This window comes from Saccharomyces kudriavzevii (assembly GCF_947243775.1).
Source record: "Saccharomyces kudriavzevii IFO 1802 strain IFO1802 genome assembly, chromosome: 4".
In the NCBI taxonomy this organism is placed as follows: domain Eukaryota; kingdom Fungi; phylum Ascomycota; class Saccharomycetes; order Saccharomycetales; family Saccharomycetaceae; genus Saccharomyces; species Saccharomyces kudriavzevii.
In genome coordinates, this window is record NC_079275.1 from 314,609 (window position 1) to 339,134 (window position 24,526).

At 37.9% G+C, this 24,526-nt stretch overlaps 13 protein-coding genes across 13 annotated transcripts; 4 read left to right on the forward strand and 9 right to left on the reverse strand.

The window, feature by feature from the left end:
• Positions 1–209: 209 nt before the first annotated feature.
• Positions 210–2,327, reverse strand: MRK1 (putative serine/threonine protein kinase MRK1; the record flags this gene model as incomplete). The annotated part of the gene is made up of 2 exons (XM_056232309.1): positions 210–1,309; positions 1,616–2,327. The coding sequence occupies 2 exons, from the start codon at positions 2,325–2,327 to the stop codon at positions 210–212; spliced, it is 1,812 nt and encodes a 603-aa protein (XP_056086601.1).
• A 293-nt stretch (positions 2,328–2,620) lies between these two features.
• MDH3 (malate dehydrogenase MDH3) lies at positions 2,621–3,652 on the reverse strand (the record flags this gene model as incomplete). Its single annotated transcript, XM_056232310.1, has 1 exon — positions 2,621–3,652. The coding sequence occupies one exon, from the start codon at positions 3,650–3,652 to the stop codon at positions 2,621–2,623; it is 1,032 nt and encodes a 343-aa protein (XP_056086602.1).
• A 591-nt stretch (positions 3,653–4,243) lies between these two features.
• Positions 4,244–7,393, reverse strand: VAM6 (Vam6p; the record flags this gene model as incomplete). Its single annotated transcript, XM_056232311.1, has 1 exon — positions 4,244–7,393. One exon carries the CDS (start codon positions 7,391–7,393, stop codon positions 4,244–4,246), a length of 3,150 nt encoding a protein of 1,049 aa, XP_056086603.1.
• A 561-nt stretch (positions 7,394–7,954) lies between these two features.
• RXT3 (Rxt3p) lies at positions 7,955–8,842 on the reverse strand (the record flags this gene model as incomplete). Its single annotated transcript, XM_056232312.1, has 1 exon — positions 7,955–8,842. One exon carries the CDS (start codon positions 8,840–8,842, stop codon positions 7,955–7,957), a length of 888 nt encoding a protein of 295 aa, XP_056086604.1.
• Positions 8,843–9,477: 635 nt separating this feature from the next.
• Positions 9,478–10,237, forward strand: RPL31A (60S ribosomal protein eL31; the record flags this gene model as incomplete). The annotated part of the gene is made up of 2 exons (XM_056232313.1): positions 9,478–9,534; positions 9,953–10,237. The coding sequence occupies 2 exons, from the start codon at positions 9,478–9,480 to the stop codon at positions 10,235–10,237; spliced, it is 342 nt and encodes a 113-aa protein (XP_056086605.1).
• Positions 10,238–11,311: 1,074 nt separating this feature from the next.
• Positions 11,312–13,414, reverse strand: BRE1 (E3 ubiquitin-protein ligase BRE1; the record flags this gene model as incomplete). Its single annotated transcript, XM_056232314.1, has 1 exon — positions 11,312–13,414. The coding sequence occupies one exon, from the start codon at positions 13,412–13,414 to the stop codon at positions 11,312–11,314; it is 2,103 nt and encodes a 700-aa protein (XP_056086606.1).
• A 464-nt stretch (positions 13,415–13,878) lies between these two features.
• On the forward strand, positions 13,879–16,824 carry AHK1 (Ahk1p; the record flags this gene model as incomplete). The annotated part of the gene is made up of 1 exon (XM_056232315.1): positions 13,879–16,824. The coding sequence occupies one exon, from the start codon at positions 13,879–13,881 to the stop codon at positions 16,822–16,824; it is 2,946 nt and encodes a 981-aa protein (XP_056086607.1).
• A 238-nt stretch (positions 16,825–17,062) lies between these two features.
• YET3 (Yet3p) lies at positions 17,063–17,674 on the reverse strand (the record flags this gene model as incomplete). The annotated part of the gene is made up of 1 exon (XM_056232316.1): positions 17,063–17,674. One exon carries the CDS (start codon positions 17,672–17,674, stop codon positions 17,063–17,065), a length of 612 nt encoding a protein of 203 aa, XP_056086608.1.
• Positions 17,675–18,235: 561 nt separating this feature from the next.
• Positions 18,236–20,140, forward strand: BDF2 (Bdf2p; the record flags this gene model as incomplete). Its single annotated transcript, XM_056232319.1, has 1 exon — positions 18,236–20,140. One exon carries the CDS (start codon positions 18,236–18,238, stop codon positions 20,138–20,140), a length of 1,905 nt encoding a protein of 634 aa, XP_056086609.1.
• Positions 20,141–20,318: 178 nt separating this feature from the next.
• Positions 20,319–21,011, reverse strand: CBS1 (Cbs1p; the record flags this gene model as incomplete). Its single annotated transcript, XM_056232320.1, has 1 exon — positions 20,319–21,011. One exon carries the CDS (start codon positions 21,009–21,011, stop codon positions 20,319–20,321), a length of 693 nt encoding a protein of 230 aa, XP_056086610.1.
• Positions 21,012–21,428: 417 nt separating this feature from the next.
• COX9 (cytochrome c oxidase subunit VIIa) lies at positions 21,429–21,608 on the reverse strand (the record flags this gene model as incomplete). The annotated part of the gene is made up of 1 exon (XM_056232321.1): positions 21,429–21,608. The coding sequence occupies one exon, from the start codon at positions 21,606–21,608 to the stop codon at positions 21,429–21,431; it is 180 nt and encodes a 59-aa protein (XP_056086611.1).
• A 441-nt stretch (positions 21,609–22,049) lies between these two features.
• On the forward strand, positions 22,050–23,339 carry IDP1 (isocitrate dehydrogenase (NADP(+)) IDP1; the record flags this gene model as incomplete). The annotated part of the gene is made up of 1 exon (XM_056232322.1): positions 22,050–23,339. One exon carries the CDS (start codon positions 22,050–22,052, stop codon positions 23,337–23,339), a length of 1,290 nt encoding a protein of 429 aa, XP_056086612.1.
• A 110-nt stretch (positions 23,340–23,449) lies between these two features.
• On the reverse strand, positions 23,450–24,475 carry PEX19 (Pex19p; the record flags this gene model as incomplete). Its single annotated transcript, XM_056232323.1, has 1 exon — positions 23,450–24,475. One exon carries the CDS (start codon positions 24,473–24,475, stop codon positions 23,450–23,452), a length of 1,026 nt encoding a protein of 341 aa, XP_056086613.1.
• Positions 24,476–24,526: the final 51 nt, after the last annotated feature.

Consider the following 24,526-nt stretch of genomic DNA (forward strand, 5'->3'; position numbering starts at 1 on the left):
AAGGTTCTCCATATATGCAGTCATACGCAGGCGGTCGATGAAAAAGTGGGCGACGCCGGCCTAGAAAAGCAGCAAGTGAGGTTGGATGAAGGAAAGAAGGCGGTCATTATACGTTAAGTTAACTGCATACGCTGTATATGTGTGCAGGATACAAATGCATATTATGTAATAATAATACAAAACACAAGGATATAAGATCGGAAAATATGTCATGAAGACGTCGAGGCCTTAGAAACGGGATGCTTCAAGTTTGCTTCAATGGCGGGCAGTTCCGCAGGTGGCATATGGCCCAATTCTGTTTGCACATCGAAGTCAAAGATACGCAGGCGTTGTGCTTTTGCGTAAGCGTCGGTACCACAGCATTTAATTTCGTCAAAATAGCCTAAAAATAGGCATTGCAAGGGAGCTAATCTTTCGCGAGGGTGATACCTGAGAGTTTTTGATAACAACTCGAGAACATCGGGGTCTTCAGCCTTTAAGACTCGAGCCAAAGTAATGGGTTTAATATTGGGGAAAATATGGTCTTCATAATTTGGATTCATTCCCGAAATCTCATCCTTTGTGGGTATGCCCATTATCTTAATAACTTCCACCAACTGATCTATACCGCTTTCACCTGAGAATAAGGGTTTGCCCAAAAGCAATTCAGTAATGACGCAAGCGCTTGACCAGACGTCGATTTGGTTCGAGTAGTCCGTGGCGCCGAACATCAACTCAGGAGCCCTGTAGTACCTTGAACAAATATAAGACACATTAGGCTGATCTGGTTTCAAACATTTAGCACTACCAAAATCGCAGATCTTAAAAGAAAATGTCTTTGGGTCTACGAGTAAGTTTTGCGGTTTTATATCTCTATGGCAAATTTGAGGAACGTTATGCAAATAATTTAGAGCTCTGAATAGCTGGTACGCATAAAACTTAATCTCCAGACGATCCATCTTGGTTTTCAAATGGATGAAATGACGAAGTCTTTGGTATAGTGATTGAGGCATGTAGTCTAGAACCAAATTGAGGTAGACTTCGTCCTCTTCGTCCCTTTCATAGAAGTAGTACTGTAGGCCTATCGTATTTGCATGGTTCAACATTTTCATGGTCTCTAGCTCTCTATTTTTATATCTCTTATCTTGCAAGACTTTTTTGATGGCTACTTTTTGATTGGTCTCATTTATTACAGTCGTAACCACAACACCAAATGAACCGTGGCCAACTACTTCTGCCGTAGGATAGCTAATATTAACAGCTTCCTCGCTGTTTTTTTTATCGGCATCAGCATTGCCAGCGTGTTCGTGTTTATAAACCTTTTTGTGAACTAAGGCTATGTTAGTATATGCTTGAATATCCATATAAAATGGTAATTGTATCAAAATGAAGGGATCTTCCTGTATTTTACCTGGTGCTGGTAGGCTTATTACAAAGATTAGGGATGTGGTGTCTGAAATTGTACGCCTTTTTTTTTTTTGTTTTGTAGGTTCATTTTTTTTTTTTTTGTGTCGCGAAATAATGTCATTTGCCAGTAGAAAGAACCTGCGAAAATATCTTCGAACTTATCCTTATTGCTATTGATAAAACATCGCCTCCACTGGTGAGAATTTAAAAGTTACTCAATCATACATACGTATCCTTTGTTTGGCTTTAATATACCTATAATCGAAATTGATCATTCTGTCAATTCTATCCTTGCTAAGCTTGCTACTGATGTTTTCTTGTTTTCTAACATCCATTCTTTCATCAATTTTGTTGTCCACAGCATCCGCGTGTTCAATATGATCAACCGCAATACCTTTTTTACCACCTTCTACGAGTTTTGATATTATGCGATTCTCTATATCACTGATGTAATCTGCGCTGTTACTAAAGTCAGGCACACTATGGTACGTTTGAAAGCCGATTTTCCTTTCGCCCGTATCGGGCTTCCTCTTCTTCTTTTCTAGCCTGGTATTGCTCGTAGTGCTCTGTATAGAGGTCTTATGTTTTAACTGAAGGCTATCTGGATTGCCAAAAGAGATTTTCCGCACCAAATTCCTTAACACATCAGTCATAGCAGAACGTTCAATGATTTTTTCCACCTCTTCTGCCTTGAGAGTATTTACAAATCTGTTCCAGCAATAACAAAGACAAATTTCATGCAGTGAGTCTCTTATAACATTGCCATTTCCTGAACCGGGAGGATGCTTATTTAAGTTACAATAAGTTACAAAAGAGGATAAAAGAAGGAGAACACTCAGATCTGTAACTGGAGCAGCTCTCCGATAGATCTTAACGGACAACACTGCCCCTGGATGGGCCCATATCGGACGACTCTGCACCTCCGGGGTGGCCGGTGTCATTTCTCTCTTACAAGCTCAACTCTATTTTCCCCACCCCCCCGCCTTTTTTTTCATGTCCCTTTACTAGTCTTTTGAAAATCACGAGATAGTGCGTATTTGACGAGGGATTTCCTGGAAATCGTGGGGTGTTCACAGCAAAAGCTCATGGATTGTAGCAGCCACACTACGACCATTGGCATTTTTTGTTTCGTTTCTTCCAACTGATCTTAATACAACGATATCATAGTATGAAGAAGATTATTTAGAATATATGTCGCATAGATTGTTATAAGGTAGAGAAAAAATGAGGAGACTTATAACTTAGAAGAGTCTAGGATGAAGCTCTTGCCCTTTTGGATATTCTTATGCAGTTCTTTGACCGCGGTATCGACCAGTTGTTCTTCTCTTGGAGACAGGTTCTCCAAGATGCTAGTATCAATGGACGCGATGCTACCGTTTTGCAAAACAATTGGCAGTGAGAAATATTCAATAGAGTTGTCGGCGACCAGTTGCTGTGCCCTTTTACCATTTTTTAAGCCCGGTAAATAAACGAATGCGGAGAGAGACTCCGTTTCTGGTTTTTCATTATGAAAACTTCTCAGGACTTCTTCAGCAAACTTGGCCCCCGCGAAAGCCATGGACAATGTGGCGGAACCTGCACCTTGCTTAGCCTTGACGATCTCGTCACCTCCGAATTGGACCCTATGGATGAAGTGCTCGTATTGCCTATCAAGCTGGAACACCAGCGATTTGTCGGTGATTATTGGGATAATCGTCTCACCGGAATGGCCTCCAATAACGGTGACTTTCTTGTGCATTGTAGTCTTGTCCTGTTCTTGTCCAACCTTGGGGTCTTTCAACATCAGGTAGTCTACCAAAAATGTTTCTGCACGCACCAAGTCAAGGTTTGTCACACCCATAACGTTTCCGGGTTTAAACTTGCCCATCTTCTTTAAGGTTTCCACAGCAATGGGGACCAAACTATTGACGGGGTTCGAAATGACTAAGATCCTCGCATTTGGCGCAAAGTTGCCAACAGCGGTCACCAAGCTTTTCACAATACCAGCGTTCATCTTGAACAGATCATCCCTGGTCAAACCAGGCTTCCTGGGCACACCAGCGGGAATGAGAACTACCTGTGCATTCGTCAAGGAGCTTTCAATACTGTCTTTGTCATATCCGACACAATTTGAGTTGGTGTTGATGTGAGACAAGTCCTTACCGATGCCTTCCGCAGCTCTTATGTCATACAGAGCCAGTTCGGAAACGTAGGGGCTCAACTTCAGTAGCAAAGATAGCGGTTGTCCCACGCCACCAGAAGCGCCAAGAATTGCGACTTTGACCATGATTTATGTTAATTTTCTTAGTTTCCTGCACAGAAGTTATCCTTCACTTAAACAAATGAACCTTGATTTGGAGGGCTACATTTGAATTTAAGGCCGCCGATTCTTCCTTTTTCTTCTAAGTCTTTTATAGGCCGGCGAAACGTTTGGTGGGAAAGGCAGTAAACTCCAATATTGAAAAAGGAAAAGGGAACCAACAGTGATTAACTCTGACATGAGAGGGACAAGAATGCCACCGAGCGCCGACCATTATGATATGCACTGCACGTCTTACTTGTCATCAACGATCAAGCCTGGTCATATGCTGAAGTATCGTAAACCTTTCGGCCGGTCCTGTACTGACGCCGGTTATGTACACTATAGAAAAGGGTAGTGAAACAGCCACTTAAAAGTAAGTTCACAAAAAATTGCGTCTGAGAGTGGCATAATTTCCTCTTATACTTGTAAGATGAGATGCATGCATCTATTTTTTTAGGTGGGGTACATTATGTTTTGTTCTGTTATCAATAATTTTCTTAAGAAACAAAACAAAGAACTGTTTATAGTAAATAAAATTGTTAACAATAAAAACAGCAGCTGGAAAAAAGATAGACTTTACTTATTATTTAATTCATTCATAAGTTCTCCTAAAGTCTTTTGTTTAGTTTTCGAAGATTTTTCGTTTTGAGCGCTAAATCGATCTTGTAGAACTTTTCCACAGTTATAATGCGTGATGATGTTTCTGCCCTCCCTAGTAAACCAAGAGATGGAATCTGTTCCAAAATTTGAAATTATTTTCTTACAAATGGGGCATTTGTGGCTGTCCGACAGAACTCCATATGATGATAAACGATCATTGAGCTTGTAAGAAGTGGTAACAAGTTCTACCTGGAGTAGGCCCTTTTCTAACCCTGTTTCGTCCTTTTTTGAAGAATGTTTCTTCAATAGTTGCGATACTACCCTACCAATATCATACAAGGAAAGATCCAGGGGTAAGTTTTTGTATATTTCAACCGAATTCAATTTTGAGCCATGATCTTGCAAAAATCCCAAGATCAGCTTGGAATTTCCATTCGAATCATATATAGAAACTAGTTTATCGTATAGGTACAACAGAATGTCCTCACCTTTTGTCGAGTCTTCTTGATATACGTCATCGCAGTAATTTGTTGCGGCTTTGTAATCATCTATTTCGTCAAGCAGTATATGTATGGCTTCCTTATGATTTTCTAGTCTTGATAGAGGAAAGATCTTCAAATATTTTACGAAGTTTAGCTCATTTGTGGGTGATCGATCCGATTCATTCTCAATAGTTTCATTCAGTAATTTCAATATTGTTCTGGGCTCATAGACAGACGTTGTCTCTAAAAGTGACTTTAGTTTAATTCTCGTGGAGGGGATACCCAAGTTCTCAAGATACAATTTGATTAGGATAGTATGCAAATTATTCCCTTCTAATCTGAAGGTGCTGATTGCAAACTCTAAATATTGGGTTGCAAGCGACTTTTCGTGCTTTTTGATGTACTCATATACTTTTAAATGGTCCCTACCATTGCATGCTTGAGAATCATAAAAATATATCGATGAAAGAATTTCTTGAATCGAGCCGCTGTGTCTTTCTATAAGCCAATCGGTGTAAGTAAATAAGACATCTAATTGTGGATTCGATAATTTTTTTAGATAATAAATGACCAAAATCTTGATACCATGCTCAATTTTTTGACGTTGTTTTTGGTCCGTATCATCGGACTCCAATTCATCAGTCAATCCGGTAAGGAATCTCAAGGCCTCCTCATGATTACCTCGCTTATAATAAAAATCGATTAGATCTTTGAACATATGGCGTATTTTCAACTCGGTTACTATGACGCGTGAATCGCAGTGATTTTCTACACGGATGAATGGACCCACCATTGGAGGATTATAGTAAAGATAGCACTTGAATAAAACCGTGTCTATTAAAGTTAACATTGTTTTAAGACCTACATCATCGTGGTTATTGATGAGGAAAAAATCAAAACTTTGCTCGATTTTGCGATCGCGATAACGCCAAGTTATACGGCTCTCATCGCCTTGATTTAGGCTAAGCAAGTTCTGTAAATGTCGCCTAGTATCGGTGAGGTAAGGCAGACACCACCTGTTCAATAAATGTGGTGGGATGTCATACGTCTCTTTGATCTCCTCGGTTTCCTTTAACAAACAATGATGTTCTTGGCCGGTAATTTCTGATACCAAACTTGAAATGGCTGAGGGAAACACTTTTAATATTACTAATTGAGGTGGGGCCCAAAATTTGATAAACAGGTCGAAAATATCTTTAGTGATTAGTTCTTCACATTTAGAACGAAGCACTTTTGAGTTGTTGCTACTTTCCAGTTGAACCATATAACCTTGAAATTTATCAAAAATTCTTAAACACCACATCACCGTCAAATCCCTTAGTTTCATAGCACATATATCCAAGGATCCTTCAGGGTCCTCTGAAACGCATAATTCTTTAGAGTGAGGGGAATCGATGAAAAATTTATAAAAAAGTACTTTTCTCCATAGTTGATTAAAGTCGGGATCATTAATGTCACCGCAAATGGACTCTTCATCGTTATCATCAGAGTCATCATCTACATGATAAGAGAATAACTGTATTTCGTCATTCAGAGTCCATACCAAAAAATAAGTTCCGGAAAGACTCTTGACCCATTTGATACCTTCTGGTATTTTTTGTTGTAGAAAAGTGAATCCATTTGCATAATCTACGAACTTGATGGTATCCGAATTATAGAGCATTAGCAAGTGGGACGACAAATATTTTATATGATCGAATTCGGAATTTGACTCGGAAAATGCGGTATGATCAGTAGCGATTAAAAATGGCTCTTCTTTGTTATGCATTGACTCTAGTCTGAAGAGCTTCTTGGTGGTACCATCAATTATCATGGGAGTAGTGTCTTCGCCTTCCAATTCAAAAATATATCGTATCTTGTTGCCACGTTCATTCCCTATGCTTCTATACCATAGGCTCGACACACTTGACTTTCTCGACATTCTATCCATGGAAGAAAGGGATTGAATATCGTAACGATTATGCTTTTTGGGGCTTTTTTCGATGATTTTCTCTGCTTGATCCCTAAGTGCTGTTAACGCCGATATCATATCCTTTGGATATTTGTTTCTTACCGTTTTTTCAATTCTGATTAGGGAGGGCTTGTTATATGGCCAATGATAGATGCCCAAATCTGTTGCTAGGACAATTCCTGTTTCTCCAGGATATATGGACCGAATAGTTTCTTTCCTATAAGATAATGATGCTTCCATCATATTTTTATACGTTCTCCCCTCCCATACTAATACTCTCATCTTGGTAGTGTTGATGGTTGAATAAATTAAATAAGTATTTTTTTCCTCTTTGTTTTTGTGTGACCTTTCAAATAGCCAGCAATGCTTTATGCCTCTTCTGTCTATTATTCGATCATATTCGTGTAAATTTGTAGTACTGAGTAGAATTAAGATTTCTTTACACTGTGCAAAGATAGTAGAGAGTTCGTTTGCAAAGTAGAAATTTTCGATGAATGGGGACGAAGGATCATTTTTGGCATTTTGTAAAAGGTCTGGATACACCTGAAACAGTTTATGCGTATTGCCATCCCGAGAGTAAACTTCAACATCACCATTTTTCTTGGCTAAAACTAATTTCTGTGACTGTTCGGTGGGTAGAATAGCAGTAATATCAGAAGATTTCAGCGAATGTAGCTTTTGAGCTCTCAACATTTAATGCTTAGTATAAATCAATCTTTTGAAGGGTTTCGCTGATCTATATAAAATTGGTCCGATTGAAGGGGATAACTGAACAGTCATAAACTTAACTGCGAGAATCAGTATTGAATAACAAAAAGTGTCGCAATTAGAGCTTATGCCGGGTCGCAATTCACCTTTTCTTTCGGGCGTTTTGGGTTTCTTGTCATTAAATGTCGTTTACTACCAGCTCGGGATTAACGTTACCTGAGGGACCCGAAAATGGCTTACAATATACAACATAATATAACAAAGCGACTGAAAAAAAAAATAAGCAACTAAAAAAGCAAGCCTACATGCGGAAAGGGACGTAACTTGGCCAGAGCGCCAATCCAAATTATTCACTTGTGAAGCTACTTATAAATATATTTGTTCTTATGTAGTAGTGTGTTTGTATGTGTGTGTGTACCTTGCATATATTATGCAGCAGTAAACAGAAAAAATTATAGAACAAAATACACCAAAAATAATCGAAGAATCAAGGCGAAGGAACTGGCTGAGAGAGCCGGGAAGACTATCAAAAGTATAACTTTATCTTCAAGTCCACTTCAAATTTTTTATGTACCCGTTTGGTTCATGACGCTTATCACTACCTAATCTCTGCCTAATAGCAATGCTGTAGATACCGTAACTCAATCCATCATGTAAAACCGTTTCTTCCGACCCCCATTCTCGTGATACTATATCAAATCTTTTCACACTAGGATACTTTTGAAGAGTGGGTAATAATAACAGCTTTACCTCTACATCGAAAGGCGTGCCCTTCAGCAGAGGAAGATCACCCGTAACATCATCATGATTTGCCATATTTACAGGCGTTCTTTTAAGTTTGGGGAATGGGCCGCCAGGATGTGCAACAGGATTGAATCCGCAATGTCTCAGAGCTAGGATTGGGTCTGAATCATCCGAATAGATATCACACCCCCATATCTCATTATTTCTCGTTCTAGGAGATTCTAAATTATCAAAGCTGGCTTGAATATCCTCATATGTTATTTTCAGTGTTATTATATTGTTGGTAGTCTGAACACCGATGGCTGGAAGGAACGGTGGTGGCATACTGCTGTCATAGAGGTCATATGGGAATTTGCGCCTCTCAGAGTAACTTGTGCAATCTTCGCGAAAAGATCCTTCCTTGAAACGGTTATAGTAGAGCATACCCAAATTTCTTGGTTTGTTTGGATAGTGTTTCTCCGTGAAAGCAAGAACCGCATGAGAATTCACATCGGGCATGTCAAAAGCAGAACTCTTGCCCTTCTGTGAATCTTCGTGCAGTCCTAGGAAAAAATGATTGTTGCTTTCTTGCCTACCTTCCTCTTGCTTATTCTTTGCCCTGGCAGAATTTAGCAATGTTTCCTGTAATCTGTATATTTGCGATTGAGTCTCTCTGTATGCTCTATTAGGGTCTTGTTCGCTCACCGACATTGTATCTTTTTCTTCCCTTCAAGAATAAAGTCCGAGTAACTCTTTTTTTATTCTGCGTACCTGAATTCTGTCACTATATCAGACACTGTCATGAGATGATCTGTATAGTACTAACTGCTGCAGCGTTACACCTGCCCTTTAGCTCACACTCAAAACACGATGCCATTCTGCTTTCCCGAACTCTTTCCCCTTTTGGGCCCTTTTTTTTCAATATCCTTCAGACCATTTCAGTTCATTACATCCGTGAACCTTGATATTCCCCCCATACATCCTGGATATGGACTGAAAAATAACATCAATAATCCCGTCTTTCAGTAAAAGCGTCTTGGCGGGCATTTTTGAAAGGTTCTAGTTGCGGCTTACCAGCAAGAAAGACCTAGAGAGAATTTTCCTCGTAATAGGCCTTTCCCGTCTAGTAGGGAGGAAAGGAAATCTCCGTTCAGAATTTCCGGATGTCAGCCCAGCATTGCTAATTTTGGTGAGCGTCTAGGCGGGCCCATTTACTCTTGCTGTCTCCTGTCACGAAATCTCACAGCGTAAAGGTAGTATTGAAATTTTAATAAAGCATTTAACAATAATTCAGTTCATAGCTAAAACCAAAATTAAAAAATAAACAGAACTCAATCAAAGGAAAAATGGCCGGTTTGAAAGACGTTGTCACTCGTGAATACACCATTAACTTGCACAAAAGAGTATGTGAAACAATAAAATTTTAATGTTCAAAGATCTATCATCCAATGGTTAACTTCAAGGAGATCTCTGATGCCAAGACATTCCAACATGAAGAATATGGAGGGCATGCACATAGTGGCAAGGGCCATTGATAATGATATATTTCTTCAATTCAGAGATGAAAACTATAATTGTTACCTGCAACTATATGGAAGGCTGTGTGTTGCCCGATCCTAGCCCGAAGGATTAGGACAGTGATGTTCTTTTTCTAATAGTGGAAAAGAGGAGAGTTTGAATAACCTGTACAGTGTATCCTAAATAAGATGAAATCAAAGAGTGAGGGAGTCTCCAGCATCAGAAACCATTTACTATGATAGTACCAGTACGAAATTGAATAAATGTTACTAACAAGAAATTTTCACTTTTTTATTTTAATAGTTGCACGGTGTCTCCTTTAAGAAGAGAGCTCCAAGAGCCGTCAAGGAAATTAAGAAGTTCGCCAAGTTACACATGGGTACTGATGATGTCCGTCTAGCTCCAGAATTGAATCAAGCTATCTGGAAGAGAGGTGTCAAGGGTGTTGAATACAGATTAAGATTGAGAATCTCCAGAAAGAGAAATGAAGAAGAAGATGCCAAGAACCCATTATTTTCTTACGTCGAACCTGTCTTAGTTGCCTCTGCCAAGGGTCTACAAACCGTTGTTGTCGAAGAAGATGCTTAAATCAAATAAATAATATCAAAAATAATACTCATTTTATATTAATATAAATTAAACATTTTCGATTTGTATAAATATCAATTTTTAAAACGAATCTCCGTTTTTTCGAGACATGTAAGTACCCTCATTGGGGTTGGTTAGATGGTTTCAAGATTTATACTTTTTGCTTGCATCTCGAAAGTATCCAAAGAGTCAAAGACCGAGAGCAAGAAGTAGTGAATGCAATACGAAAAATGGATAAATCAGTGTAACTATGACTATAAGGTTGTGTTGGCCACTCATCACATTAAAAGACTCCCAATATTCTCCAACATATCAATGAAGTATACCTCGCGTCCAACTACAATCCATCAGAACGATGAGACCATAAAGACACAAAGTAAATGAGAAGTTTTACAATATTAAAAAATACTGTAAAAGGATGGTCTTAAAAAGTAGTTTTGAAGTACTTCTGTTCTTAATAGACCAACGGAATAATTTAAATCTTCATCATTTAAGAAAGCTCATTTTTCTTTTGCATTCACTAAAACATAGGATATCAAGAGGCTAAAGAAATGACAAAGACTATTGGTACAGTGAACTCACTAAACCATTAATCATATCACTCGTATTTAGCTGCCTTCCTGTCTTAACCATTCCCCAAAAAATCACTGTCTTATAATTCTTACCATTTCAAATGTGAAGTAAGGAAGATAAGTAAGCTATAAGTACATATATATATATATATATGCTCTGGAGTTAAAAAGTATCTGGGTTTGATTTAAGATGTATGTATTGCCATGAAAAGCGCTCAGAAATTTTCTTGGTTTGCAGCCGGCCTCTCACCCGGCTGTCCAAAGTATCTTCAAATCTTTAGGGCTTATGGGTCTCGCTAGCACAGTAGATACAATTTACTCTCTTGGACGCTTTAACATTAATGGCTATTTTTACATCAAGGCAGCTACGTAAGGATGATACACCAAACCGATAAAAAGTGATTATAGAACTGGAAGACATACATACTTTATGTATATGTATATGGAAGATATAACACAAACAGTGGTGAATATGGTAATAATGGTAGAATAATAATTAGTATTACAAGTGCACTGTTAATAAATCATTGGAACTGAACGCTTTGTTGCATGTAGGGCACTTCCTCATTCTTGCTGCCAGCCGTTCTTTGCAGCAATTTTCACAAAAGACGTGACCACAAGTCTTGATGGCCATATTCTTCCAATTTTTGGAACATAGGGAACAGTAAACTAGGGTACGGAAGTTCGCTAGTTCCTCCACGAGGGCCTCGTTGTTGGAAACCTTGTTTTTCTTGTAACCATTGAATAATGTATCATGGAGTTTTTCGCATTTAGTTTCTAAATGCGATGCCTTCAGCTTGAAGTGCTTCAATTCGATTTCTGTATCGTTTAATTTTGTTTCTAAATGCGTCATATTTGCAATACTCTTGTTGCTTTCTTCTTGTAGTTTCCCTAACGACCTTTTCAGTTTTGTTGATGTATTGTTTAAGTCAATGATTTTTAATGTCTCTGCTTTGCTGGAATCGATCAATCTCCTTTCATTATTTTGAGAAAGTTCCAATTGCTTATGTAAGTTTCCAATCTTTTGCTGTAACAATCTATCCGAATCCTTTAATTGTAGAATCAATTCATTCGATTTACTTAAGCTTTTAGAGAGATTTTTAATTTCAATCAAAATTGAATCTTTAGACCTCATCGCGGCAAAATATTTTTGATCAGCTTTCGTCTTTTCTACAGTAAGCTTGGATATGACGGATTCATGATTAATAATTTCGGAATATTTTCTATGAGTTAAATCAGATAATTCTCTGAAGCCCTTTTCTAAATCTTGTATTTCCTTTATCAACGCGTCTTGAGTTTGTAAAGAATCTGTATTGATTGATCTTTCTTCAATTTTGGTCCATTGCCCTTTCAAGATGTCAATTGCATGCTGTAAGTCCCCCAATAATTCAGTCTTGGATTTCTCAGCCTCCAAAATGGCAATTTTGCTCAACAAATCATCACGAGCAGTTCTTATTCTTACGACATCTTTCTCCAATGAACTGTTCATTTCAACCAGAGAATCAAAATTCTTCTGAAACTCATCTCGAACTTTATTTGTGTACACCTCCTTTTCTTTGGCCAAAACTTGGAATTTTGATAAAAAGGAACTGTTGACTTCCGATAGTTCGTCATTTTGTTCTGCTAAATGCTGAATTTTTGCCAAAAGGGATTCGTGATCGTATGACTCAAAATCAGGATCTTGTTTTACTGCAGCAGTTTGTAGCCTTCTCAAATCAGAATTCTCGGAACGTGTTTTAATAAGCTCTTCCTCATTTTCCTTTTTAATATTCTCAAGGTCTCTAATAGTGGATTTTAAAGAATTTACCTCTGCTCGCAAATCAGAGAATTTTAGGTCCAGCTCTAATTTTTCACGTTCGGCATCCTCTTTTCTTTCATCCTCTTGGTGCGCGATCCCATCACTCTTATCGGAGTTTCCAGATTTATCATCGCTATCAGTGGCGGAAGAGTCTTTATTTTCGGTCTTTGTATTGCTTTCATTAGGCTCATTCTTATTCTCTCGTGTTTCCTTTGCATCTTCTGACTTATCTTCTTTGAAAACACGCCTTATTGTGAAGGATTCATCTCTATCGTACTTACGTATTAAGTTTGTATAATATTCCTTCAGAGCAGAAATCTCCTCCGTCAACTGAGAATTTTCGTAAAATAGCTCTTCCTTAGTTTTCCGCAAGTTTTTCAACTCCGTTGTTAATTCTTGAATATGATCTGACGTATTATTGTTAGCATTACCATCCGTGGCATTTGGTTTCCCATACTTAGTCAATAATTTCATGAAAGAGTCACTGCGTTGAACTATCAGCGTCTCATCACCTTGAGAAATTTCCTTACACAGTTTTTTTTCATTAGCATCCATGCAAAACGTTTCGATAAACCTTGCCAAAGTTACTATGAGGGCCATAATATTTGCCAGCTTACGAGAAATATCAATGCATTCCCTCCTGGAAAGCTCATATTGCCTCCGTAATGCCTCAAAATCAACCCTTCGACGGTTTATACACCTAAACAAAGCTTCTTTTTGAAATGCTATTACATCAGATTGAGTAAGCGGTTCGCTAGGATCACTTAATTCTAACTTAATCTTTTTAGTAGCAGGTTCGGCCGTCATATCTGATTATTATCAGCTAGCACAATTAGCATAAAAGCACTGAAACCCTCTCTCTATAATCACCTGTCGAAATGTTTGGGGCCGTTGTTCTAACAGTTTAATGTTCAAGTGACATGCATCCAACTTTTTCTAATTTATCGTTCTTTTTTGTTTTTAGAGTTCGTTGAATATGACTTTTATCACGTGACCACATGTTTTTGTCACTTTTAAATGAGAATAATGATGGCTAATTCAAGAGTACAATCACTGGACAACTCATTTCATATTTAGAATTTGCTTTAGGGCTTATAATAGAATTGTTCTTCCGTGTAAGACCACTAAAACCCAAGGATCTTTGAAGAGCACATCAGCCATCGTCTGATATATTTTTCGCTGTATATATAGAGGCATTCCTGAACTTCCATTGTGCTTCGTATGCTAGATAAGCATTGTTGTAGCACTAAAGATCAAATCGCTTAATAAGTATGGATCCTGCCGTACATACCCAACCATATGAATGTGAACTAGAAACTGTGCATCAAGATAAATTCCTGATCGAAAAGTATGAAACTCAATTATTTCAATCGTTGAACAAGTTTATTAGTTTTATAGACAATGCTGATCAATTAGCTAGTACTAAGGAACAAAATACTAAATTTTGTAAATCCTCTTCCAACTTTCTCCGTTTAAAGCTATTAACAGTTTTACGACAATGGTGTGGTTGCCCTCAGAATAATTATACGCTAAGTAATAGAGATATTTTGATTCAATGGTGGGTGACATTATTGAACTTTTTAAGTTCTGATACTTCACTTCAAATGGATGCTGCCTTTCAGTCGAGCCTAAGTATAGAGCTCACTTCTGTGTGCCTCGAATGCGTCAGTAGAATTATGACCATACTAATAATACTGCCAATCCATCCATGGAGAGACATGGAAATTTATTCGCATCATCTTTTATTAACCATTCATTGCATAACAAATAAACTGGTTTTAATTTCGAAGAACACTAAACAACTAAACCGTACTGAGACTGATGATAAGTCCTCTATAAACGACAAAAAGCTTCAATATCTTAACAAATACTCTTCTTTACTACGATCATTCATCGGAAAACTAAACGCATATGCATTTTTTTATTTGCCAGAAGAATTACATTTTGATACGATTCTGCTGTTGACCGTTTCTCCCCAAATTTCTTCAAGTATTCAAACATGTCTGTTTTCATGGAAAAGAAGACACTATAAATTCACTGACGACCAGGAGCAAATGATCCGTCCTGATGTATTTGAAGACAAGGATACCAAATTTTTTAGGATTATTGTGTCCTATATTAAGAATGACATGATACTTATGTCATTCTATTGGCACTATTGGTATATTATACTACAGTTCATGAAGCTCTCCGATTTAAATTTAGCGATTGAAAAATCGACGTTACCATACATACCTGGGTCAGAAATTCTTTTGACACATGTAACAAGCAGATTTTTAAATTCAGATTTGAACAAATACACGCGTGTCATAAAGCAAACTCCGAATCCGAGAATTGCAAATGATAACGTAACAGAATCTCACCCAAATTTCAGGGCGCTGAATGGTAATAACGCTTTTATCACCTCTGAAAGGATTAATGATTACGTATTTTCCAATTTTAAAACAATTAAGTTATGGGAATGCCTAAGAAGTCTTTCGGGTTGCATTGTTAAAGAGGGCCATCCAGAATACCTGGAAAATATGTTATCCTTACATGAGTCCTCATTGGTAGACTACGTCTCAACTATTTCAGCGTACGACTATGTTGCAGCAAACGTCATTTACAATAAGATTTTTCAGTTTATTATTTTCCAATTTGAAAGTCTACCCTTCTTGAAATTCATCCGATGGAAGTCGTGGTATAATGGGCTCTCAAGTTTGTTGAAAACCAAAAATGTTAACTCTCAAACCATTTCTTTGTTATGTTTTTTCAATGTTTGGACACACGTGCCTCTTGAAGAGCGCGATGAAATAGTCAAGACACTGCTAAATGATTTTTGGACATCCTTAACTTTTGATAATGAATTTCCCTTGATCAGAATATTATTTATGAAGCTGCTGGTTTTCAAAATTATTCCAAGTAGTCAGGATTCTACTTTGTTACGATCACTGCCATACGGCAGGATCAAGGAATTATATGAGGAACTATTAGTAAACAAAGAAATCCTGGTTGAAATGCAGGAACACTGTTTAACTGATATGACGGTACACAGAAAAAATGCCCTAGTTTTCAATGGTAATTCTCATTTAATGATGATTCCTAGAAAACCAAACATAGAGGATCAGTTAGTCTATAAAATAAACTATGATAAAAAATCAAAAACAGAAAAGTTTCCATCTGTTAGTTCAGTGGCGAATACAAGGCCGAATGTCATTTTGAAAAACGGCAAATACGTTTATGACGTTTTGGATGAAATGGCAAGTAAAGCTGCCTTTTTACTTGCAGAAAAGAGAACTCGACTTAATTCAAAAAAAAACCATAAAACTGTGGATGGCAGTGAAGAAGATCAGGACGATGAAGATGCTGAAATTAATGGTACATATAAAAAAAAGTCGAAGGAAGGCATTACTTCTTTGTCGGCGACGTTCAATTCTTGGATTTCAAAATTCTCTACGACTTCTGAGGAATCACAAAAGAAGAAGGAATATGAAAATATATTAGACAGTGATTTGGCGTATGAGGAAGATGTGGTCGATATCTCGAAGGACACACCGAAGAGGTTGTCCAGTAATATTGAAAAGCTTTTCAAGCATGGTAATAATTCAGGATCAATAGTGTCATCTAATTCAAGTATTAAACTCTACAAGAAGAGGGAGAATATATTAGTGGGTCCGCCAGAGCTAAAATACTCTAATGAAATTAAGGAGTCCAATAGTATAACGACAATATTCAAATTGGTATTCATTCAAACAAATAGAAAGGTGATTGAAAAAATAGATTTGGCTAACATGAAGTGGGGAACTATACATGGAGGCAGTAAATACATGAAGCCATTGCCTGTCCCAAAAGATTTGACCATTTCCAATGTTGGTAGCGATGAAAATGAGGCAAGAAATTTTGTTGCAGTAGATGACAAGGATTTGAATATTGATCTGCCAGTACCTGATTTTAGCATATTTGGCAAGCGTAAGGAAGATGAGTACGAATTTCCAACAATGGGTGATCCACGTTTAGAAGACTTGGAGGATATTGGCGAGAAAGAGATGATTATTTGGAAACGGAATCAAGAGATGAAATTGAAGACGAGGATGCAAAAAATCTGTGTTGTCATTGAAACGTTTAATGCTACAGTGAGAGAATATTTCGAGTTTTCTAATCGATTAGATCATGACAGTATATTTATAGATTTCGAAGTTAGAAAGTCTAGTAGTAATTCCATCAATATCAAAGTCTAGGTTACAGAATGAAGTTACATACGCACACGTATTATATTATTACTATTTTCTATTTTGCTTTATCTATTTTTTTTGATATTTATATTTAGTTTGGAGATTTGTCTCACAGACGGCTTCCCCCCGTTCGAAAATAAATGAGGAAAGGTAACTTAAGCTATTGTATTGTATATTACCTGTATGTACATATATTTATATGTATTTATACATCTGTATAGCTTAGAAAGAAAAAAAAGGCGATTCAGTTCATTTCATCTTGTAATGACTCTGACTTCTCCTTTAAACGTGAAATTTCATCATCAATATTCTGAATTTTCTCTAGAATTTCAAAATTTTTCTCATCGCCATGGTCATCTTTGGAAGCGCCGGATTGAGCAGCAGCAGTAGCCGTGACAGGATCGTTCTTCTTAACATCACTGGAGGCCACTGGAGGAGACGCTCTGTAAATGTCTTTCATCGTTAATAGCTCAATGACTAGTCCAAATGTCCTGACGACGACAAAGGTCAAAAACAAAGTTATTCCTGTTAGATACATGTTTCTTTGGGCAAAAAATTTTCTTGAGAGTACCTCAATTCTATCCTGAGCGATGACAGCGCCATTGTTGTGAGAAGCGCTGCTTAATTGCAGCTCTTTTTCAATGCTGTACACCCTATTGATACAGTCGACGAAAAGCAAAAGGATGAACCCAAGTATGCATTTGATCGCGACTTGCACTGTGGGGGATTTGAACGGCTTTAATAACAGCAGGGTGAGGGGTCTACGATATTTAGAGGGAATTGGTATGGCGAGGATGGAGAACATAAAGATCTCGACCACCAGAATGGCGAAAACCAAGGTGTAATATAGTGACATAGTTCAATCCGTGATTCCGAGTACGAAGGTGATGTATGCGATTTGGTAGTGGCCACAAATGTATCTTCATCATCTGACCAAAACACATTTTATCATTGTTATATACGGCACATTTCCAATCTTCCTTTTTCCCCTTAGCGGGAAGACCCCGAGTAGGGTGACATCCCATCCTAAAAAAAGAAAATGGCGAAAAGAGTGCCACGTCAACAAGACTTAGACGAAGGGGCGCGCAAAAAAAGAGCAAGGAAGAGGCAAAGCTGTGGTCCTCGTACATGCAAGAACGCATAAGATACAAAGATATATAATTTCCCAATTACATGCGGAAGAACATCGAAAAGATGCAGAAGTGACCTTCTGAAACGCAACCATGTTGGCTTTTTTTCATGATTCGTACGCAGTGACGCGGTGGCAAAATGGACGACGTTGGCGCTTGTTTCGGACGCTTTGTTTTTCGAAAGGGATTTTGTATATAAGGCGGTTGCAGTGGCGAGAAAAGAGCGAAAAACAGAGAACGCGGAAAACCGAAACATAAAAAATTGAGCAAATAAGACCTCGGCGGCTATGTCTCGTATTAACATGGATACAAGACACGCACACTCCGCTCTGCTGGCAGCACCACATGGTGCTGCTGCAAACAGCAGGAGCGGCAGCAGCAACGGCAGCGGAAGCAATAACAACAATGTCGGCGTTAGTGACCATATCGACAATGTCAGTGCGGTAAGTATCGACGATGGACCCCACTTCAAGGATATCTTTCACTACGAACACGAGGGAAACTACAAACTCGCAAGCAGCGGTATCACTAACCTGAATTCTTCTTCCCAAGCTCATCAAACTTTGTCTCCCATATCCATTAGTAATGCCTCCACTCCGGAAAGTTTCCCCGAACATCCCTTGGGCTTAGAGCAGGAACCAGAAGTGGCGCCGGAAACAGGAGTGGAAGGGGAAGTTCTACCACCACACCAGACCAAGTACCTTTTGAACTCCATTAAAGCCACTAAACGATTAAAAGACGCGAAACCGTTTCTGAACCCGGTTGACCCTATTGCTTTGAACATCCCGCATTATTTCAACTATGTTCAAACCCCAATGGATTTGTCCTTAATTGGAAAAAAATTGCAGGAAAGCACGTATCATTCAGTAGAGCAGGTCAAGTCGGATTTCAGAACAATGGTCAATAATTGTTTATCCTTTAATGGTCTGGAATCCTCGGTCTCTCTTATGGCTAAAAGAATTCAAATATATTTTGAAAGAAAATTATCTGCAATGCCACCAAGAGTTTTACCCGCTTCTGCTTTGAAGAAAACAAGCAGAAGTCGGAAGAAAAACGAGGATTCGGATTCTCCACTTGTCATCAGGCGTTCAGTAAGTGCTGCTAATGACAATAATGGTGAAAGCGGAAATCGAGAAGGTACTAGTGGTGGTAGGCCTAAAAGAACTATTCATCCACCGAAATCAAAAGATTTGTTTGATATATATGAAAACTCTAAACCTAAATCAAAAACTTTACAAAAAAAATTCAGAACCTGCCTGAAAATCTTAAGGATTTTAGGAAGTAAGAAAAATTCGGACATAAATTTTCCTTTTTTGCAGCCTGTTGATCCAATTGCTTTGAATTTACCAAATTATTTTGAGATTATCAAGAATCCGATGGATTTAGGCACGATATCAAATAATTTAATGAACTGGAAATACAAAACAGTCGATCAATTTATTAATGACGTCAATCTTGTTTTTCTTAATTGTTTTCAATTCAACCCGGAAGGCAACGAAGTCCATCTAATGGGTAAGAAACTAAAAGAACTTTTTAGTGTTCATTGGCTAGAAAACCAGAATGTTTTAAACGAAATTGAGACGGATTCAGATATTGAAGAAGATGCCTATTCTTCTTCATATTCATCTGATGATGAATATGATGATGAAGACATAAACGAAAGTGATATAACTAATCCGGCCATTCAATATTTAGAACAAAAACTAATGAAAATGGAGGTTGAATTGCAACAGTTGAAGAAGCAAGAATTAAGTAAATTATCGAAAAGAAGAGGGAGAAAATCCCCGAACAGGTCCCTTCTGCGCAGAAGAATGAGTAAGCGTTCAGTTGATGATTTGAAGAAATTCATCACTGATAATATTAATGAATTAAATAATCTGGAAATGAATGGAATGATACAGATTATCAAAAATTCATTACCCAAAGACGAAATACTAACTTCCAATGAAGATGAAATTGAGATTGATTTAGATATTTTAGATGAAGGGACTGTTGCAACTATCTACGAAAATTACTTCGAGAAGAAAAATAGCGGTAACAAAAAAAGAAAATCAAATAGTCGCTACTCGGCAGAGCAACTCAACAAGAGAAAGAAGACGTTGAAATTTTTAGAAAAGGATGAAATCATCAATAATGAATATTCCGGTTCTGATGAGGACAGTAGCGATAATAGCGATAGTGACAGTGATTAATGGGTAGAAGAACGGGTTTATGCTTTAAAAATAAAAAAGGGGAAAAAAAAACAAACTGGGGTGGGAACAAAGAAAAAATTGTAACATTACAAAGTAAATTAAGGAATAAAGTTTCTACATATTTATTGTAAATAAATGTTTTTATATAACGGATAAAAAGGCATTGGTTCTTTTTTTGCTATAGTTTACGCAAATGAAAATTGATTAGAGGTAGGCATATAATTTCTATGATCGAATCAACAAGTATTTCATTAATAAATTTATTGTCCAGTAATTTCAGGTAACCAACAAAAGACAATATCACCTTCCAATCATTTAAATTCTGGAAGTCTTTGGAACCGGAATTCAATCCCATTTCCTTGGGTAGGATGGCAGGCATTCGCAAATGAGCTATTTGCTTGATCTTCAAGGAATCGTTGATAAGCCAGGTTATTGAGTTCGAGTTCACCATTCGAGGTTGCTTTAAATTGTGAATATAGTTGAAATTTTTGTTTATTATATTGTACCGATTGAAATTGGTGAACGTTATCGTTAGCATCTTATTGATTTCTAATCCGATGAGTTGCTCACCTAATTTTTGTAAAGTTTCATTTCTTGTCTGAAAAGCGTTGCCCGTGCTTAGTTTTCCACTTACTGATACTTGGACTAGCATATTGCTGCTTGTGGTGTATAGCAGCTTAGTCAGCTCTTTAGTCGGTAAGTGTATCTTTTCTCCGTGAGCGTTAGAATTGATTCTGAAAATCTCATATAATTTCTCTATTTTAGCAATATTTTTCTTTGTTACTGTGTTGATTATTGTCCTGGTAGAGGCATTTCTGTGTGTCGGAGATGTCCGAACCGTAGCAGCTGCTAACAATTGCATTCTCAACATTTCAAGACCTTCCACCTGGTGGCGTTGTTATAAAGAAACCTAAAAAGAGAGCAAGCCGAACCGATCACCCTTCCTTGAACACAGCGCGCTTTCTTAACAGAATAATGTGAAACTTTTAGTGCGATTTTGCTTGACTTTTGCTATGCCTTGCATGCCTTCCTCCTTATAACCCGTTTTTTCAAATCAATTTTCATTTCAGTTTGACAATACATATATATGTAAACTATACTTTGTTCCATAGAAAATATATAAAGGGAAAGATCGCGATAAATATCAAAAAAGAAGAAGGACCAGTTTGTTTATACCTCCCCACACACTCTTACAAAAAATAATCAATTGAGGCCAGCACAAAAAAATAGAAAGAAAAGAAATAGGAAATAAGAATATAGTACGAAAGAGAATGATAATCATGTAACATCAGTTTTCTTGCCTTTTCCTTTCGGCCAACTCTGCATAGAACTTTTCTCTCTTATTAATCTTATCCATGTGGAATCCCCACCACCAGTAGGAGGCCATCGCACCCCCGAGGGAGAATCCGAGGACAATGTCCATGATGACCCTTCTTTTGATCGTGCCAGTAATTGGAGCAATAGCCATGTTCGTCTAAGTCGTTTGTATATGTAGTTTGCAAATGTCTTGCTTGCTCTAGTTGGTAGATGTAATTTTCCTTTGAAGATAGGACTTCTCCATGATATATTTTAATACCACAGGAACAAAGCGGGCATCGTTACAGCGGGCCAATCAGGTTGCAGTAAAAGAACAGACTCAGAGGAAGGCCTGTTGAAGACCATGTCAGGTTTTAGCAAGTATTATGGACCAAATAAAGCTCACATACGAATAACTAGAGCTCGAGGCATCCTTTTCATGGGTCCAACTGCACCGTTTGCACCTACTGATAACGCTTTACGGGTCACGCGCGAATTTTGACTCACATAATTCCACCTGGCAATATAAAGAGAGACTAGACTCATATGATCTTACGATTCTTACGTCCACGCAAATGAAAGGGACCGCACGAACTAGGAAGAACCATTCAGTATGAGCATGCTATCTAGAAGACTGTTTTCCACCTCTCGCCTTGCTGCCTTCAGTAAGATCAAGGTTAAAAACCCTGTAGTCGAGCTAGACGGTGATGAAATGACTCGTATAATTTGGGACAAGATCAAGAAAAAGTTGATTCTACCTTATTTGGACGTAGACTTGAAGTACTATGACTTATCTGTCCAGTCTCGTGACGCCACCGCTGACAAAATTACTCAAGATGCTGCTGAGGCAATCAAGAAATATGGTGTCGGTATCAAATGTGCTACCATCACACCTGATGAAGCTCGTGTGAAGGAATTCAATCTGCACAAAATGTGGAAGTCTCCTAACGGTACCATCAGAAATATTCTTGGCGGGACTGTGTTTAGGGAACCCATTGTGATTCCTAGAATTCCCAGACTGATTCCACGTTGGGAAAAGCCAATCATTATTGGAAGACACGCCCACGGTGACCAATATAAAGCCACAGACACGTTGATTCCAGGCCCAGGTTCCGTGGAGTTGGTCTATAAACCTTCTGGGCCCAACACGACTGCTCAACCACAGACTTTAAAAGTTTATGACTACAAGGGCAGTGGTGTAGCCATGGCCATGTACAACACTGACGAATCCATCGAAGGCTTTGCACATTCGTCCTTCAAGTTGGCCATTGACAAGAAATTAAACCTTTTCTTGTCAACTAAGAATACTATTTTGAAGAAGTATGATGGTAGATTCAAGGATATTTTCCAAGAAGTTTATGAAGCTGAATATAAATCCAAATTTGAAAAACTAGGCATCCATTATGAGCACCGTTTGATTGATGATATGGTCGCCCAAATGATCAAGTCTAAAGGTGGATTTATCATGGCTTTAAAAAACTATGATGGTGATGTCCAATCTGACATTGTCGCTCAGGGATTTGGCTCCTTGGGATTGATGACCTCTATTTTAGTTACACCAGACGGTAAGACTTTTGAAAGTGAGGCCGCTCATGGTACTGTGACAAGACATTATAGAAAATACCAGAAGGGTGAAGAAACTTCTACAAACTCCATTGCATCCATTTTTGCTTGGTCAAGAGGTCTATTGAAGAGAGGTGAACTGGACAATACTCCGGCTTTATGTAAGTTTGCCAACGTTTTGGAATCCGCCACTTTGAACACTGTCCAACAAGATGGCATCATGACCAAAGATTTGGCTTTAGCTTGCGGTAACGACGAAAGATCCGCTTACGTTACCACAGAAGACTTTCTGGATGCTGTTGAGAAAAGACTACAAAAAGAAATCAAATCGATTGAATAATTGAATTTTAAATAGCTCAATTTGCTTTTTTCATATTTTTTAAGTGTTATATTTAGTTAATGCTTTAAGATTTGGAGTGTTTTCTTCATTATTTTTAAAAAAAATACCTCTTATTGTTGCTTGCAACCGTCAGCTAATTCCTTATCGAGGTTCCCTAGATTAGGATCATTACCATCGACTTCTAACATTTTCATCAGGTCATCTTCTTCATTCCCATTCTTTAATAGACTGTTCGCACTTCTAATAGGGCTGTCGCCAAGTTGTTCTAGTTCGTCTAGATATTTAGTAACACGATCTTTATGCTTGAATTCATCATAATCTTTCAGTTCATAGGTGTCTACAATTTGCTTCACTAAATCGAACTGCCTTTTGTAGACACCTATCTTCTCCTCATGCTCTTCATTTTCGCCCTTTTCTTGGAACCAGGTCTCAAACTCGCTACGCATCTCTTTCATGGGTTCATATAAAACTTCTTTTGACGTCATTTGGTCAAGTATCTTCATTATTGCATCATCCATTTCCCCATCTTTAGGGTCAAATTGATCATCTCTATTTTCGTTTCCTCCGGATGCAACCATTTGATCTAACAACTGTGACAAAACGTCATCTATATTATTATTTTTGCCACTGCGTTGAGATTCTTTAGTCTCTTCCGCTAGTGACGTATCCACTTTATTACCATTTTCCTTTAGCCTATCCAGTGTATTAGAGACGATGTTTTTGAATCCTGGACTATTCCCATTGAGAGTCCCTTTATCATTACTGTCTTTCAGACCAGTAGGTCCTAAATCAGAGCCTTCCCGGGGAATCTTCGTTGCCTCCTCTAAGGCACTTACCAATTTATTAAAGTCTCCTGTCTTGATATTATTCTCATTGCCACTTTGTTTCATCAAATTTGCAAACTCATTTTGTAAATCTGACATCATTTCTTTTAACTCTGGATCTTCTTCGGACCCATTACCTACTTGCACACAATCACTGTTTTCACTTGTTGCACTTTTCTCTTTGTCTCCAACGTTGTTACCTACAGATTCGTCTGCCTGTAACTTCCCGGCCACCGTTTCATCTAGTTTGGTTGGGTCTTCATCCAAAAGATCATCCAAATCATCGAAGTTGTCGTATTCGTTTTCACTCATTACTATATGTTTTATATCTAGTTTTTCTTCTCTCCTTCAAGCCTAATCTTT